This window comes from Callorhinus ursinus, unplaced genomic scaffold (genome assembly GCF_003265705.2).
Source record: "Callorhinus ursinus isolate GAN/ISIS: 27379988/994484 unplaced genomic scaffold, GSC_fseal_2.0 scaffold2, whole genome shotgun sequence".
NCBI lineage: Eukaryota > Metazoa > Chordata > Mammalia > Carnivora > Otariidae > Callorhinus > Callorhinus ursinus.
Genome location: NW_027397064.1, coordinates 92576334 through 92592997, shown reverse-complemented (window position 1 = coordinate 92592997; position 16664 = coordinate 92576334). Strand labels below are relative to the sequence as shown.

Genomic DNA, 16664 nt, shown 5'->3' with positions numbered 1-16664 from the left:
CAGCTTCTAGACTAACGATTGGAGGTATAATGAATAGGTCCCCCCCAGGGGCTTGGAGTCAAGGAGAGTAGGAGACACACTCAGCTCAAGCAGTGTTTAGCAGGGTGGGAGACCCTACAAAGGAGGGAATTCGGGGTTCATTGGCAGGTGGGGGGACAGGTGGTGCTGTTAGTGATCTGCTTGAGGAAAGTGTCAAGAAGAATTGCCCCTCTGAGTACTTCCAAAGGGACTAAGGACTGCCTAGGATGGTCAGTGGCAGGCCGCGTTTCTAAGTGGAGGGAGTTTCTTAAAGACTCGAAGCAACAGTTAGTGAGCTGTGAACAAGGGATAGAGAAGAAAGGCTTGACTCATACAGAACACAACATTTAGAAATCCTGAGAAGATCCTAACTATGGCACAGCTCTTTGTAGTTCCAGAACCACTTGTCCACATCATCTCATGTGCTCTTTGGGTCCTCTCTGGAAGGGAGACTGGTTATCACCTGAAGAATCTGGGTGCAGGGACGCCTGGGTGGCTCACTACGTTAAGCGTCTGCCTTCATTCAGCTCAGGTCATGATCTCAGTGAGGTCCTGGGATCAAGTCCTGCATTCGGGCTCCCTGCTCAGCAGGGAGTCTGCTTCTCCCTCTGCCCCTCCCCCATCTTGTGTGTGCTCACTCTCTCTCTCTCTTTCTCTCTCTCTCTGATAAATAAATAAAATCTTAAAAAAAAAAAAAGAATCTGGGTGCAGGTGGGTGAAACCACTTGGCCAGGGACACACAGAGCCCAGACTGAGCCCCAGATCTGACTTTAGCCCCTTTCCCTGTACCTCCCTAGGAAAAGTGATGGTGAGCATTTCGGTTGGGGACAGACCTTCAGAACTCAGTGCCTGAGAAATGTGAGGGGGTGGAGGACAGGTATTGATAGAGTGGGAGCAAAGAGTGTATGGAAAGTGTGAAAGAGATTTTCCAAAATGATAGTTGATGATGAGACCTCGACTTCATTTCCCCAGTGTATTTTAGTTGTTGCTGTTTTCAAGCCCCTGCTTCTAAATTAGATACTTTGGCTGCTTTTCCTTCTAAAAATATTTATTTGCAGCATTTTAGATTCAAATGTGTATGAATTAGGCCGATCACTTTTCTTTTGCTATCTTTATGTTTTCGAAAAGTCAGGAATGAAGGGACGAAATTTCAAGAGGCATGATTTATTTCAGGGAGAGGGGGAAAGGGTACTTTTCACGTCCCTCTTAAAACTGAGTCTTTCACGTGAAGGCCAGTGGTTAGCTGTCCTTCGAAGGGAACCTTCACCGCTGTGCCAAAATCAGAATCTCAATCATTCCACTGTGGTTTCCTTAACATGTGTAAGGAGGTGATGCCTGGAATTTAGAACGGTGTTCTTAGTTTGATTGGATCAGGGGAAGGAAGGAGCCCGAGAGACTTGGGTTTTAAATGGCCTGGTTTATCACATGTCAGGTCCCAGCCTTTACGACAAAGATGTGTTGACACTTGCTATTCTGAGGAGAGGGATTATGCACATTATTACAAAGTGACACATCCATCATGATGAAGTCGTGGGTATTAATGGGTACGGCACTGGGCCGAATGCCTTGGAGAGGAAATTTACCACGCACGGGCCTTAGGCACTAGAGCCTAACCCAGACGAGGAGCAGCAGAAGCAAGCCCCTGCCGGCCCACTCAGAGGGGGTATCCCCTCGGTCAGGCCCAGCGTCGAGGACAGAGGACCCCTTGGGGAGTGAAGGGTCTGCCCTATACCACATGGAGGTCTGTGCCCTGTCTCTGACATGACAGGGTGCTGGGTGGAGCTCTTTGAGAGGCACGGTGGGGAGTGGGGTGTGTGTGTGTGTGTGTGTGTGTGTGTGTGTGTGTGTGTGTGTGTGTGTGACAGTGTGGTGGGAATTGTGACCCCTTCACATAACAATAAAAAAGAAATTTGTTCCTGTGTATGCTCCTATAATAGGGCAGGTATGATATTCCCTTATTTTAAAGATAGAAAACCTGAAGCTCCCACAAGTAGTCATAGAGCTAGAATAAAACCCCAGATTGCCTCATTCTCTGCCCCACACTGCTTACTAAAATTTACACAAATGTGGATGGATTCCCTGAAAGCCACATTCCTTCAGGTTAATGCGGAGGTAGCCAGAGAGGTGGGGGCCTGGCCTGCCAGACCCGTTCTCTCCTCTCTTACTCTAAATAATGAAGCGACACTGGTGACAGGTGACCCAACTCTGCCATCCATCCTGGGAGACAGTGTTTGCCCTGAATGCCTCCTGCTGGTAAGAGCCACCAAGCCTAAGGATCTCAGTCTCTGTGAAACAGTGTGGTTTACCCTGCACATAACCATCCCAACGATGAGCGCTTCCTCGCACATGAAATTATCTGTTACTCGGAGATGTAACCTGTGCGGACTTCACAGTTGGGTTCTGGGATGGCACCAGAGGGCATGTCTGTGACCTGTATGAATCTGTTTAGTTGTCCTGATGTCCCCAAAGAGGTGCTTGTTTTTTTAATTCATTAGGGCTCCAAAGAGAAGAACACCTCCAAATACTACCATAGCATCAAATCATTAGTTCTCTTAGAGCAAATTAAGCTCTAAATGGAACCTTTTCTAGTCCCAGGCTGTGTGTTGCCGTGTTTCTTCACAACATGGTATCCTGGTTTTGGATTTTTTTTTTTTTTTTTTTTTTGGTAATTCAGAATCAAACCAATAGAACCAGTCCTCCCCACCCCCCACCTGGAGAAACACATGCATCTTCGTGCAGTGTAAACTGCTGTGCTTTGCGTGGGGTTCAGCAAACTCAAGCTTTCCTTCTTATTTGGAGCTGGGAGAGGCTAGCAGGAGGGTGAGGCCTGGGGGGTACCCTCTCTCTAGAATGCAAGCGAAAGGTGTGCGTTGTCCTGTGTAAGTGGGCTCAGAATCCATTTTCTCTTCCCGGTTGCCCCCCTAAAACATGGCCCGTTCCAATTATCTCACTTCCCAGACCTCAACATTAGTTACTACATGGGAAATGTACCCTTCAGGGCTGCCTACTGTGATTTTGGACATAGGTGTTATTTTGTTTTTCCTGTTTGTAAGGTAATTACTTGTGGAAAAGTTAGAAATTGCAGGAAAGCAATTACTTTTCATCCCAGCACGCAGCGATAACCAGGTTGGATATGTGTTTTGCCTGTCACTTTTTTTGTTCTTACTTGTATATTTTGCTTCACATGAAAGAAACAGTTTGAAATTAATAAAAAGCGTTCCTCGATAAACTGTAAGTAAAGATAGGTGGACGAATATGGCTACACCGTCCATTACCATGAACATAGGACAAGTTGATTTTGATGGAATCTGTGACAGATCTACAGAAGCTAACACGTGAAAACAGAAAATGTGATGTGGCCCATTACTGAAAGAGGCCAAAATGGAGATTTTTTTCCCCTACTTATAGAAGAATACATTAAAGTTATTAAGAAGCATTAATCTCTTACTTTGTTTTCACGTGGTCATCCTTTTTAACTCTACTGACATATACAAAGCTCAGAAAGGAAGCTGTCCATTGTTCATTTTTCTAGTCATTATTCATTTCATTTCATAGTTACTCCTGAAGATAATCTTGGACCTAAAGGTGGGGGCGTTAACAAATGATCGCCTTTGGGTGTCAAAAGCTCCGGGTACTCCACGCGTTTTCAGCTGGTGGCCAGCCTCGGTCTGATTCTTTGGGGAAGTGGAGGTGGAGAGTGACTTGTTCCAGAGTTGGGATACCGCCCCCCACACACCTCTCGCCACCCAGGGTCATTGCTCTCAGCAGCGGAGGGCAGTTTCCTAATGAGTTTAACACCGAGCTCTCAACACTCAGGGACGGGTGAGCTGGGAGGAGAGGGGACCTGGGTGGCCATCAGAGCCCCTGTGCCTCGTCTCCTTTGCAGATTACTGGCTCTGTAACCCCTGGGAAAGCAGGGAGGAAGGTGCTTTAAGTCGTAATTTTATTATTTTTTTTAAGATTTTATTTATTCATTTGAGACAGAGCATAAGCAGGGGGAAAGGCAGAGGGAGAGGAAGAAGGGAGCTCCCCACTGAGCAGGGAGCCTGAAGTAGGGCTCGATCGCAGGACCCTGGGATCATGACCTGAGGTGAAGGCAGATGCTCAACTGACTGAGCCACCCAGGCGTCCCTAAGTGGTAAATGTAAGTCATGGACTTTAGGGCTCAAAGGACCTTCCAAGCAACAAGCCCCTCATGTTACAACTGAAGAACTTGAAGTTGCAAAAGATAAAGCAGCTTGTCCAGGCTGATCTAGGTGGTTCCGGGTAGACTAAAGCTTGTACCCCGGTGTCCTGCCTCCCAAACACTTCACTCTGAATAGCCTTGTACACGCTCACCCAAGAAAAAGATTTTCTTCAGAGAGTGTGAGAAGTTCACCAGGGAGAAGGTTATTCCAGGTCAGACCCGGGGAGTGAACTTCATGCACGGTGCTGGCTGAGCAGTGTGAAGTTTGACAGCTGCCGCGGGGCAAAAGTGTGGTTTATGAGGGAGCCTTCCATCCCTGGACTTTTGCACAGTGAGACAACTTTAAGTGAGAGTGGTTTACCACCTTTTCCTTTTGACTCCATCCACCCACCTCTTCCATCTCTCTGCACTTTTACTACTCATAGCATCTTGCCTTTCTCTCTCCTGCTAGCTGACAGAGGGAATGACCTAAGTCCCCTGGCCATGATCTTGCCACCAGTGTGGTTGATGGAATGACAGAATGTGGCCCTTCCTCACCTCTTAGTGAAATGAGGCTCACCACCACACACTTATTTGAAGCATTAGGTTCCAGACTAAAGTCACCCATACCAAATTCAGACCTCTGTTATATGCGTACCCCACCTGGACTATTGCTTGATATTTTTAATGGGCTCATTTTAAGAGTAATTATTTTAGGGGCGCCTGGGTGGCTCAGTTGGTTAAACTGAGTCTTCGGCTCAGGTCATGATCCCAGAGTCCTGGGATCGAGCCCCGCATCAGGCTCCCTGCTCCGTGGGAAGCCTGCTTCTCCCTCTCCCACTCCCCCTGCTTGTGTTCCCTCTCTCGCTGTCTCTCTCTCTGTCCAAAACTAAGTAAAAATCTTTAAAAAAAAAAAAAAAAGAATTATTTTAGCTTTATCATAAGTGATGAATGAGCATGAAATCCCATGGGTGTGTTAAGTTTTTCCAAGCCGTATGTAAATAGACTTACAACTATTAAAATTAAAAACTTTTACCCGTGCTTCACCTAAAATCCCCTGTATATGTAAACATTATGTTGAAAGAGGGAGATTCTGTTGAATTCAAGTAAGAAACAACTTTTTTCTCCCTTGAACTGTACAGTTAGTCTTTTCTGCCCCTTGGATAAAATTTTGGGCAAGTCCTATAAAACTTGCAAAAAAAAAAAAAAAACCCTCTGGTACTTTCAGTTCCAAGAACAGTCCAAGTACAGTAATTAAAATACCTATTCTAGGTTTAATAGTGGAAACTCTGAACATCATCTCAAGTTAAGCTCCTTTCCTTCCTCTCCTAAGTGCTGTTTTGCCTAGGAAACCTAAAATGAAGGCGTGGCTCCCTCTCAGGGCTGGTTTCCAGCAGCCCACCCTCCCCTGTGGCCCCTTGGACAAAGCCCTTCCCCGAAGGATCCAGTGGGGCACCTTTCTGTGTGGTCCACACCTGCACCAAGGGAAACGGTCATTTGTTCCTTTGAGAAATCCTGGGAGTTCTGGTCCGTTCCTGTTTCTGACGTCCCAAGGCATCCTCCCAGCCCCAGGCTCCAACCATGAGGCATTTCAAAGCTTGGGTCTGGTGCTAATCTGTGTGCCCCAGGAGTTCCCAAGGATGCACGTGAAGCTCTCCCAGTGGTCCTCTAGAGCCTTGCTCAGCTGGTTAGGTAGAGGAGGGAAATGGGCCAACAGTTCCCTAGGCATGACCTCCCTCCTCCCCTCTCAGGGTGTGGGGAGGTGGGCTGACTGCTCACTTTGAGTTACGTGGTACCTGTTGCTTGGTGGCTGGCCTTTGGGCTCTCAGTTTAATTGGCAGGAGAAGCCCCGGGTTCACACCTGTCACACTGCCCACCAGTGTGAATGTGATTCCAAACCCTTCCGTGGAGACACAGAGGACAGTCCTGACAAGTGACCCCTTCTTCTCTACGTTTAGACTGCATCCAATTGTTGGGCGCTGGCCTAAGCCCATCGGGATCCCGTGTCCTTCACTCTTGTCAGGAGTGGATGAGACTCACAGGTCACCTCCATTCAGTCCGCAATTCACCCACCCCATGCGGACTCTCTAAAAAATGGAACCTCAGTTCTGCCAAGGCAGCCTCTTGGTTTTCTATTCCTTCCATTGTGACACCTGGTGTGGTAACAGTGGCCCGTTTTCCACCTGTTACCCGTTAGCACAGGAGCATAGCTGGTGGGCTTTGTTGCTCTTGGCCCGCAGCAGTCAGAGCAGAGTAAGGGGCACCATTATCTGTAAGTGACTGCATTTGCACTGGGGGGAGAAAGGGTTGTGAGAGAAGCCAGCTTTACCATTTGAAGACCTCCTGCCCTTCTCAAAGTAGAAAGGAGAGTTCATTGTTTTCACAAACTGGCTGGCAGGCCCCCAGGGTCCTTTGAGAGGCATTTGTTAAATTGCAGAAGGCCCCAGTGCTAAGGCAGAGAAATCCCTGAAACCTGAAAGTGCTGGGAAAATGGGGAAGCATGCTAGCTAACCAGCTAGGGTTCGGACAGAAAGATCTGGGGGTGGGATTGGCTTGGGTTCAGGTTGGGCAGCGAGGTGAAGGCCATCTTGAGACTTATTTCTAGCTTGTCCCATTTTATGGTCTGGGGGGTAGTGTGTACCATATGTTTTTTAATGAAGGTATATATTTAAGTAGCTTTTGTATACATTTTATTCCCAATTCGAGCTCAGCACATATTAGAAAATGTCTAATATAATTGGGAAGTGATATTATTCAATACTTATAGATCCACCAACAATAACAGGGCTGATTGCTCTTTCCACATTAGCCATTCAGCCTAAAAAAAATTCGGAATTTCTTAGAAATCTCAAGAAATCTGAGCCACCTAACTGGACAGTAGAGAATAAGTCAAGTACTTTTGAATATTCTTCCCTTTCACTCATTCCACATCCTTTTCTTTTTGCCCTCTGCCCAAAACTCAGCAGTAGGTAGGTTCTAGAACCACTCATAACAGACTCAAGTGTGGCTTATGTACAACTAACCCATTGTGCTAGATGAGCTGTAATTTATACCAGCTGAGGTCCAGTCAAGAATAAGCATGGAGCCCAGGACAGCAAAAGGAAGCAGATTCCCTTCTTTTGTTGGCCATGGGTCCAGAGGGGGGCCACAGGCCAGGCTGGAGACGAGCACTAGGTTCCCGTTATTCCCACTGTAATTATTGAACATCTGCCTTTCTCCTTGAAAGGTAAGAATTTAGGGAGGAAGGGTCAGGGGTGGCAGGCTTAGAGAAACTTGGCTTCCCAGAGTCTTCCGGAGCCCTAGGAGGCCTGAGTGAGACACAGCAAGGAACCCGCCCTCCCCCACACGTGCCCCCCCCCACGCACCTTAACCTTGGGTGGTTACTTGCAATAAATGAGCCAAGGACCTTAAGGTCTGATTATTCTGTAATGTAAATTCTTTCTGCTTCACTGCTGAAATTCAGAGATTTGCATTTTAGAACTTTTAATCTTGGAATAAAAGGATTTTTCATCCTGGTTGAATTTCAGACTTCAGGAACAGGCTGATGAGGTAGGTTTGTTTTGTTTTGTTTTGTTTTGTTTTTTTAAAATGTCTCCCTCCCTCCTGTCCTTCTACCTCACAACTCCTGAGAGAACTAAATTATAGGGAAGATGACTCAACTATGAAAGACATCTTGTAAGGTCTGCAACTCTCGTTTTTCTTTTCATTGAAATACACCCTGAGGTAAAGTCATGGACCTTAAGCTCATTTGCTGGGAGGAGGTTTTGTTGGGGAAGGACCTGGTTCCTGAGGCAGGGTGGGAAGCTGGGCAGGACTGGGTAGGAGAGCCAAGTGGGAGGGAGCCTGAGATCCAGCTTCTCCGCGAGCCCATAAATGTGCTGTGCGTCCTGTGCCCTCTCTGTTTGCTCACCCAGCCCCTAACGTGTCCTGAGCTCCTGCTCTGCGCCAGGCCCTCCCCCCCAGGCCCGGCGCCTCCCGCGTCCTGCCCTTCAGAAGTCCCCAGCCCCGCAGGGTGGGCAGGCCAGGACAGGGCAGCCCGAGGAAGCCAAACAGGAAGTGACTGTTCAGAGATAAACTGAGGCATACTAAAAAGCTTAAGAGTTTATTTGAACAAAATCAGTTTGAAGGAGGCAGTGCCAAACCGGAAGTAGTTCGGAGCACTACCTTGACAGGAGGGGATGGGGGCGCAGAGACGTAGAGGAGGTGTGGAAGCAAAGAAGGGGGATTATCGCCTTGGCAGCGCCTTACCGCCTAGTGGGCTGTTGGCGACTGGTCGTCTCTCCAGCGTTTTGATTTTAGAACTTTGAGGCATTTGCCAGCTTCACTTTTATGTAGGCCACCACAGCATTAGAGCCACCTCCGTCTAATGGCCTTCTTGTTTAATTAATTGAGCAATACGGACTGCACCAAGGAGGTGGCAGCTCACTTCACCAGGGTGAGCCCAGGGATTGCCAGCTTGCAGAGAAAGAAGGGGGAGGAGTCCAGGAGAGAAAAGGAGGGGGGGAGGAAGGGCGATTCAGGCCAAGGCAGAAGCAGGCGGATGTAGGTAGACCTGACACAAAGGAGGGAGGGAGGACGGTAGGAGATGAAGCTGGAAAGCCTGTAGAAGCCCGCTTTGTGGGGGGCCTTGCGTGCGTAGCTAACGAGGTCTCTCACCGCCACGAGGAGCCTTTGAAAACTTTGTACGGAGGACCGAAATCTTCAGTTCTGGAAACCAGCCCTGAGGATGGTGGATTGAAGGGGTGAGGGCCTAAAAACAGGGTCTCAGCCCAGGGCCTCTTCTAGAAAGCAAGGCCCGAGGCAGGTTTGAGTATTGCTCGTTACTGGGGAAGGAGGTGCAAGCCCAGGGCTGCAAGGGCACAGGAAGAAGGGAGTGAGGCCAGAAGTACAAGGTGATGTGCTGGCGTGGACGACTGGCCTGGCCACAAGGCGCTGGGTGGCGTGAGCACCCGCCAGGCAGCGAGAGGGTCTGAGAAGGCTTGGGAGGATGCATCACCATTCGGACAAGGAATCAGCTCAGAGACTGTCAGCAGTTCATGCAGGTGGATGCAGTGAATGGAAGAGGCTGCGGTAGAGAAAGGTTCACAAGATCTTGGTTCAGCAGAATGGAACAGTCCAACCCGAGCTTTCAAGGAGTTACGTCTCAGTAGAAGTTAGTAAAGCGTTTCTGGGGTGGTTTTGGAGCAAGTCATCCTCTACGGACTTGTGTTTCTTAAAGCATATGATTCATCACCGTATATTCATAAAACCATGCATTCAACCAATTTCTGTATTTGTAGGGGAAGAAGTGGAGGCTACTACATTAAAAATGATTAAAAATCCATGATGGTCGGGGCATCTGGGTGGCTCAGTCCGTTAAGCATCTGCCTTCGGCTCAGGTCATGATCCCAGGGCCCTGGGATCGAGTCCCGCGTTGGGCTCCCTGCTCGGTGGGGAGCCTGCTTCTCCCTCTCCCTCTGCCCCCAACTCTTGCTTGCTCTTTCTAGTGCTCTCTCTCTCTCTCTCTCAAATAAATAAATAAAATCTTTAAAAAAAAATCCACTCACAGTGTACTTGTCAGGACTCTTACTGCTGAAATGGTAACAACACAGTTTTCCTAGCTCCGGCCACAGCAGGGACTGCCTGACTCTGGGTACCCGGGAAGGGGCCGGGATGCACCTGAGACATAACTAGAACCGTGGTTCGTGACCCTACCAGAACACGTGCTGTCTCGCATTTGGCCTTCTTTAAACAAGGACTTCGTTTTTCTCTGTCGGGAGCTTGACCTCCATGTGACGGGACCTCTGCTGGATGTGGCAGCCAGCTTTGGACTCTGGGGAGGGATTGGCTCTTCCACACCCGTCAGTTCTTCCTAGGGAAGATACCCACGGGCTCAGCACACACCAGGTGCTTTCCCCAGACCAACAAACTCTGGGCAGAGCTGTAGAATTATTTCTCTTAAACAATGACAAGTCACAAGCTGCCCTGTGGATGAGGGGAGTAGGGTCCAGGAGAAAGGATGTGTGTGTCTGCAGTGGGGAACAGGGATATGGCGGGCAAGAAGATCCCTGTGCAACCGAAAGCTCAGAGTACTGACATTTGCCAAAGAACATTCCTCTACCCCTGATCCACTGGCTGGGAAAGGAAAGGGCTCGTGGTTCTCCACATGTGCTTTCTGCCTCTCCCCCTGCTGTAGAAGTGCACTAGTATTGCTTTAAATTGAATTGTTTTTCTAAAGCTTTCTATTCAAGCTCTGGATAGCTTATGACCAATTCTGAAAATGCACCTACCTCCAGCTACAATCGTTAAGCATCCACAGACACACGGAAAACATTCCTCCTTTGCTCCAGGATGTTCTCTCCTTTGCCTTTTCATCTCCCCTTCCCCCCACCTCCAAATGAGTTTAGGTAGATCTGAATTCTAATCAGTTTGATTGGTTGTTCTTAATGTGAATTTAAATTGAACTAGAGGCTGTTGAACAGCGTTCTGGGGCTCCCAAGTTGCTCAGCTGGGACTGGAGGCATTTCTCTCAGCCCCCAGAAAGGAGTGGTGGCCTGCCTGGGTTTGATAGTCAGTGCAAGATGCTTCTGACTGCATCTCATTAACTTGTAGGTGATAGGGTTTGAGGAGTAGATAATTTTCTTTGACCTTGGTCTCTTAGGTCAGACAGGGAAAGCTTTCTAGGGAGTGATCCAGTTCTTGGATCAACAAGATCCAAGACACTCAGTTCATGGTAGCACTTTGCCCCTGGGCCTGAATATCTAAAATAAAGGAAGGGAGGGAGATGCTGGAAAGCGTCCCCATCCCTGCACATCTCCCTCCCCACTTCTGTCCTACCCAAGGGTTGCGAAAGGCAGGCTGGGCCATGCTTACTTTAAGAAACATCAGCACCCTATTTCTTAAACCCAAAAGATAGCAATGTACATCGAAGAGAGAAGAGGATCCCTTGAACCTCTCTTCATGGCGGGAGCTGAGCCTTCCAGTGAGGTGCCAGTGGTGCTGGCTTTGAAGTCCTACAGACTGGCTTCTCTTTGTTCTTGATTGCATATAGTTAAAATCGTTCTATTTTAATTAATATATCAAATACCCACCACCCAAGTATGTAGAGGTTAATATTTTGCGACTTTTAACAGGGAAATTATATATTACAAATACCATTAAAGCTCATCCACCTCCCCAAGCCCTCCCTGCCCCCTCAGTAATCTGTATCCAGAAGGTGGAGTCTGTCATCCCCATGCATATTTTTGTACTTAACTACGAACGTCCATGTGCATAGCATTGCTTTGCATGGTTCAAAAGTGATGTTGAGCCACACAGATTGTTCTGTGGTCAGTCCCAAAGCTGCTGCTCACTTGTCGAAATCTTGGACAAGGTGAATCACCTTTTTGAGCCACAGGGAAATGTGTTAAGATGCCAGTTGTATTAATCCTAGCACCATCAAGGTGGGCAAGGATCAAGGCCTGCTTGATACCATGGAGGCAGAATCAAGAGGGCTTTTTGCCTACTTTGATGTGTGGAATGACAAGGGTGATTCTAGTGCAGGAACTTAATGAATCTGGTGCAGATTAATGTCAGTCACTGAGATGAGGAGCACACAGGGTGACGCTGGTCTGGGAACATAAGGTGATGAATTCACTTTTTGACCTGTTGAGTTGGAAGTGCCTGCAGCCCAGCAAGGTAGACAGGTTGAGGAGGCAGCTGGACATTTGAACCTGAAATTCAGGCAATGGTCCTAAGGTGGAGTTGGTTCTTTGGATTCCTGTAGCACCCAGTGCACATTACCTTTGAGCGGGGAGGCAGCTCCGTGTGGGTGACTCCAGTGCACCTTTCCCTGGGATCCATGGTGTGAGTCACCCTCACCCGATGTCTGCAGCACTCTGCACAGGTGGTAACAAGAGGCCTGGGCTGAATCACCTAGTTGTCAGGTCAGCTTCAAAGCTTAGAGTTACATTGGAAACATTTGTTCTCCTCTAATAACCTGTTTGATTTTCTCGTTCATGAAATTACATAAATCCTCTTTGGAAGATAATTTCTCCTTTCAGACTTGACCAGGCCTTCATGTTAATAAATTCACAGACTTTATTATTAGCCCCTGCATATGCTTCTTTTTATTTGCCTGAGCTTCCCCCCCCCCCGCCACCTTGCTATATTTCAAGGAGCCCCCACCTCTTCTGGAACTGATCGTGATACGTGTGTTGTATCCTGTATATTGTTCACTCCCCGGGCATTGGGTCTGGGAATCCTAATCTTAGGTCTGCCTGAAGTGAGTACCTCGAGGACAGGAACCGGGTGGGCCATTCACTGTTCTTTGTCCCTCACTGCAGACCTAATTCAAGGGCCTTCGGTCCATCTTCACCAGCTAGCAGCTGGCTTTTCATAGGGAAGCCTGTCTTTTTTGCTCAAAGGGGAGATACCTGCCCAGTCCCTGAAAAAAGCCCAACAAGATGTCCCAACAGGCCTCCTTTTGGATGATAGGAATCCACCCAGAGTAGCTCCAGCGAAAGTGTGGGGTGGCATGGGGGAAGGCAGCTGCTTTTATTATAGCTGGAAGGATCCAGAAAAATCTGGGAAATTGGGACTAGGAGACAGCTATGGATGGAGTGGGACCCGGAAGCAGCTCCGGGACCAGGTTTTCACTCTTCCGTGTCTCTGTGCTTGCTTTCCTCACGGGCTCCCACCGTCTTCCTTCCTCCTCCTCTCCCTCCCATGCCCTCTCGGTCATGCTTGGTCTCAGTCACTGTCTGGTCCCTCTGATCACCAACGGTCTGTCCCGGTCTTCCCCTTTCCTCCTGTCAACTCTCACGTGGCTCTCTTTCCACCTCTGGCCCCCAAAACTGGCAGCTGCCTTCTTCAGAACTTGTGTCTGGCTCCTAATCGCCCAGACTCCGACACCAAGTGACCTTTCTGCTCTATAGCCCATGGCCATCTGGCAGGAATCTCTCTGCGTACCGGATTCTGAGCTCCTGAGAGAGGGTCTGATTGGTACAGTGCACCCTCCAGAGCCTGGCCACGTCCCAGGCTCCTGGCCAGCCTAGAGATGGGTCCCCCTTGGGTCAGACACACCCGGGCCGGTCAGCAGTGCCAGGGGGCCGGGATTACAGAATTCCCTCCCTCCCCGCCAGGGGGCTGTGGGTGGGGCTGGAGTCCCTGAGAAGGGGGTTTGTGGGGACAGGAATCACCGGGTACATCTGGCACGAGACCCATATCCTAGAACCACCCCCCAAATTAGTGTATATCACGGAGGTGATCCTAAATTTGATTCAAGCTATGAATGGGAAGTCAGGGTTTAGAAACTGTTTCCAGTCACCTCTGCATTAATTCAAGGGTACACATCTCTGAAGTGATGAATTTAACATCTTCCAGCCATACCAAACATGGCATGAAATTAAACTTTCAGGCCAAGTGTTTCATTTAATGCATACATTAGAGTTCAGGCATGGACTTGGTTGCTTCTGAACAAAATCATCTTGGTGCATAAGACAGAGAAGGGAACGAGGCTGTTTTTCCAGCCATGAAGACTTCTGATACGTGATTTGAAACATGCCTCCCACAAAATGGAGAGCCCTTTGTAATATCCCCCACCAGGGCAGCGCATGGCAGAGGGCAGGCCCTGAACCCGTCTCAGAACACGGTGAGGAGGCTGGGAAGCGCTGCCGCCCTCCCCCCAGCAGAGCCCCTTGCCCTTCTCTGAGCTCTGTGGCTGCTGGTGCCACACCCCTACATCCCTTGCGGTCTCTAGTCATAGAACTGGCCAGTAATACATTTTCCTGGAGTGTGTGAAAATGGGCTTGGAATGAGAAAAAAAACTTGTCCCACTTTTATACAACTGGAAAACATTACAGAACTTGAATCTTTCAAACTTAACAAAAAAAAAGAAAGAAAAAGCAACCTACAAAATCCAGCTTAAGCTACTTAGTCACACGGAAACGTGAAGAGGAAGGGAAAATAAGTCGCTTCCACTTCACAGGTGGTTTTGATTTAGAAAATGTGCCTCGAAATTCAGTACAGAAAAGAGGTTTTGTTTTGCTTCTAATAAAAATGAAACTACTTTTGAATGGTTCAGGGTTCATTGAAGTTTACATTTAATCTTTTTTCCATTTTTTGTCTACCTGGATATGCTCATTATCTCGCCAGATGCCGAGTCAATCAATGTATATTGTGGGAAACTCTCGTCTCCCCTTCATCCCAACTAGGTGGGATCCAGTTCTGACAACATGCGTTAATCATCACTAGAAATACTGGCAAGAGCTGGGGATGTTTGCGTTCCTCGGGGACAGCTTAGCATCTCCAGATAAATATTGACTGCCTTCTCTGAGCTTTCCTTCCCCAAACTTCCTACCCCATAGGGCAGAGGAGCCAAATGCAAAGTGCTGGGTCCCTGGTAATTTACAAAGTGGGGATAATACTTTAAAGCACTTGGCCTTGAGCTATCATTGGTATTCAGTAATATACTGCTACATAATATGTTCCTCCTCGCAGAATTGTATGGCGGCAGTATGACTATGTTTGCCCTCAAAATCCAGTCAGATTACTTTTGAAAGAAATATTATGGGTTGGAATGCCAAATTCCTGCAACCTCTATATTAAGAACTCTGTCTCTGTGGCCTCCAGCTGTGAGGCAGGTTGTTACAAGAATGAAAAGAAAAAAATAAATGCCTTCCCTTTGTGTTCCCTCTTTAGAATAAGAAAATCTATTTGGACATAATTCACACCTACATGGAAGTACACGCGACTGTTTATGGCTCCAGCACGAAGAATATTCCCAGTTACGTGAAAAACCACGGTATCCTCAGTGGACGAGACCTGCAGTTTCTTCTCCGAGAAACCAAGGTAGGTTTTTAGTGATTTTTGTAAAAATCCATCAGTGGTGTGGTTTACAGTCTGTTTCCGTTCGTGTTGCAAATGGGGTCAGATTCTTACGCGCTGTCCTTTCAATGCTGCAGTAACTCGTTCGGTCATTTCCAGGCAGTGGCTTTCTAGATCAGCTGTGGCTTTAAAGTTAATCGTGGAAGGACGTTGCTACGGTTTAAAACTTACTTACCAAGGACCCTCGCTGTGCCAGGCATCCAGCGAGGGCCTGGGGATACGGTGGCAACCAGGAAAGGTAAGGCCCTGTCTTGAGCGTCAGACCTCATGATCAAGCAGCGGCTGTCACAGCAAGCTTGCCTGGGGTGCCTGGCTCCCTCACCTCCCCACTGGCTCCATTCAAGGAATCGACCCCCCAACTGGCTTTTCCTCACGCCTCCTCATTCAAAAAGCTGGTGGTGGACCCTGAAGAAGTTCAGACAGGGCAGCGGGGGAGGGGGAGAGAGAGTCCCTTTGGGCTCAGGGAGAAGGGAAGACACTGTGAAAGATTTGGAGATGGGTGCTGGGCAGGGCAGGCCTGGCATCAGGAGAGACGGGGGAGGGCCACGTGGTGGAAGCAGAGAAGACACATTCCGGAGGGAGCCACAAAGCCACCCAGCTGTTCTGTTGCCGGGGAAAGAGTGGGAGGAAACCTTCGCTGAGGGGCTGAGGGCCTGACTATGGCAGACATAGATGGACCTCAGACCCCAACAGGTAGGTACCTGGGGGAGCCACTGATGGAGAACTATTTTAGTTGAGCGATGAAAACATCATTTTGCCCCACTGCCTATAATTCTGCTGGGAAAGTACCACGTGACCTTAGGGGACTTGCAAATAGACCAGAGTTTGGCTTTGAAGAGCCAGACATGGTGCAAGGGATATTAGAGTGAAGAAGACAAGTGAGGTCCCTTCCTTAAGGCACAGGACAGCTTGTTATCAACAGTGACTGTCTCAGGTCTGGGCCCTGGCTGGCTGGTGGGGTTTTCGCTCGTAAGGTAGGGGGAAGGCTGAGTGGGTGAGAGGCTCTGTGGCTTAAGAGCGATTTCTCATCGTTGTGTGACACTTGGATTTGGGAAAGCATATTCACACACGCTGCCCTGTTGGATTCTCACAACAGCCCAAAGAGGTAGGTGGAGAAGGTGCTGTTGTTAACTTCACCGTAATCAGGAGAAAGTAGGCTAGAGCATTCGGCTGGCCCATAGTCACTCACTTTGCCTGGCAGGCGACCCTGACTCATGGATTGATTGATTGATTGATTGATTGAATCCAAATTTAAAGCTCTGCTAGGCCCTTAAAGGCACCATCCTCGTGAGTAAACACCCAACCTGGAGAACACTTAATGCACACTCACCAGCCAACAGCATATGCAACTCCTTTCTGCCTCAGTTTCTCTGTATGGGAATGCATTTAATCATTTCTACTCCAAGTCATTTTGGTGATGCCATGAATAAAACAGATAAATTATTTATCTCCTTGGCCAAAGATCTGGTTTGTACTAATTAAGATCTCATTTCCTTGCAAGGTCATCTATAGTCCAATGACTGTTCGTGGCAACCCAGGAGTGAAGTGTGTTTGTTCCCCAGTTTGTACTCTCAGCTTCCCGTTCTTTTTCTGTCTCAGGATGACATTTTAGAATCGTTAGAATGTCCAGGCCCTT

The 16664-nt window shown here is 48.3% G+C and overlaps 1 protein-coding gene across 4 annotated transcripts in view; it reads left to right on the top strand.

Annotated features, from left to right (window-relative positions):
- Positions 1 to 16664, top strand: part of MGAT5 (alpha-1,6-mannosylglycoprotein 6-beta-N-acetylglucosaminyltransferase) — a 327769-nt gene that overhangs the window by 264607 nt on the left and 46498 nt on the right. For all 4 annotated transcript variants that reach the window (XM_073884745.1, XM_073884749.1, XM_025857052.2 and 1 more), the window contains one exon: positions 14843 to 14992. In XM_073884745.1, the coding sequence (XP_073740846.1) occupies positions 14843 to 14992 (150 nt within the window). The remainder of the gene's footprint in view (positions 1 to 14842; positions 14993 to 16664) is intronic.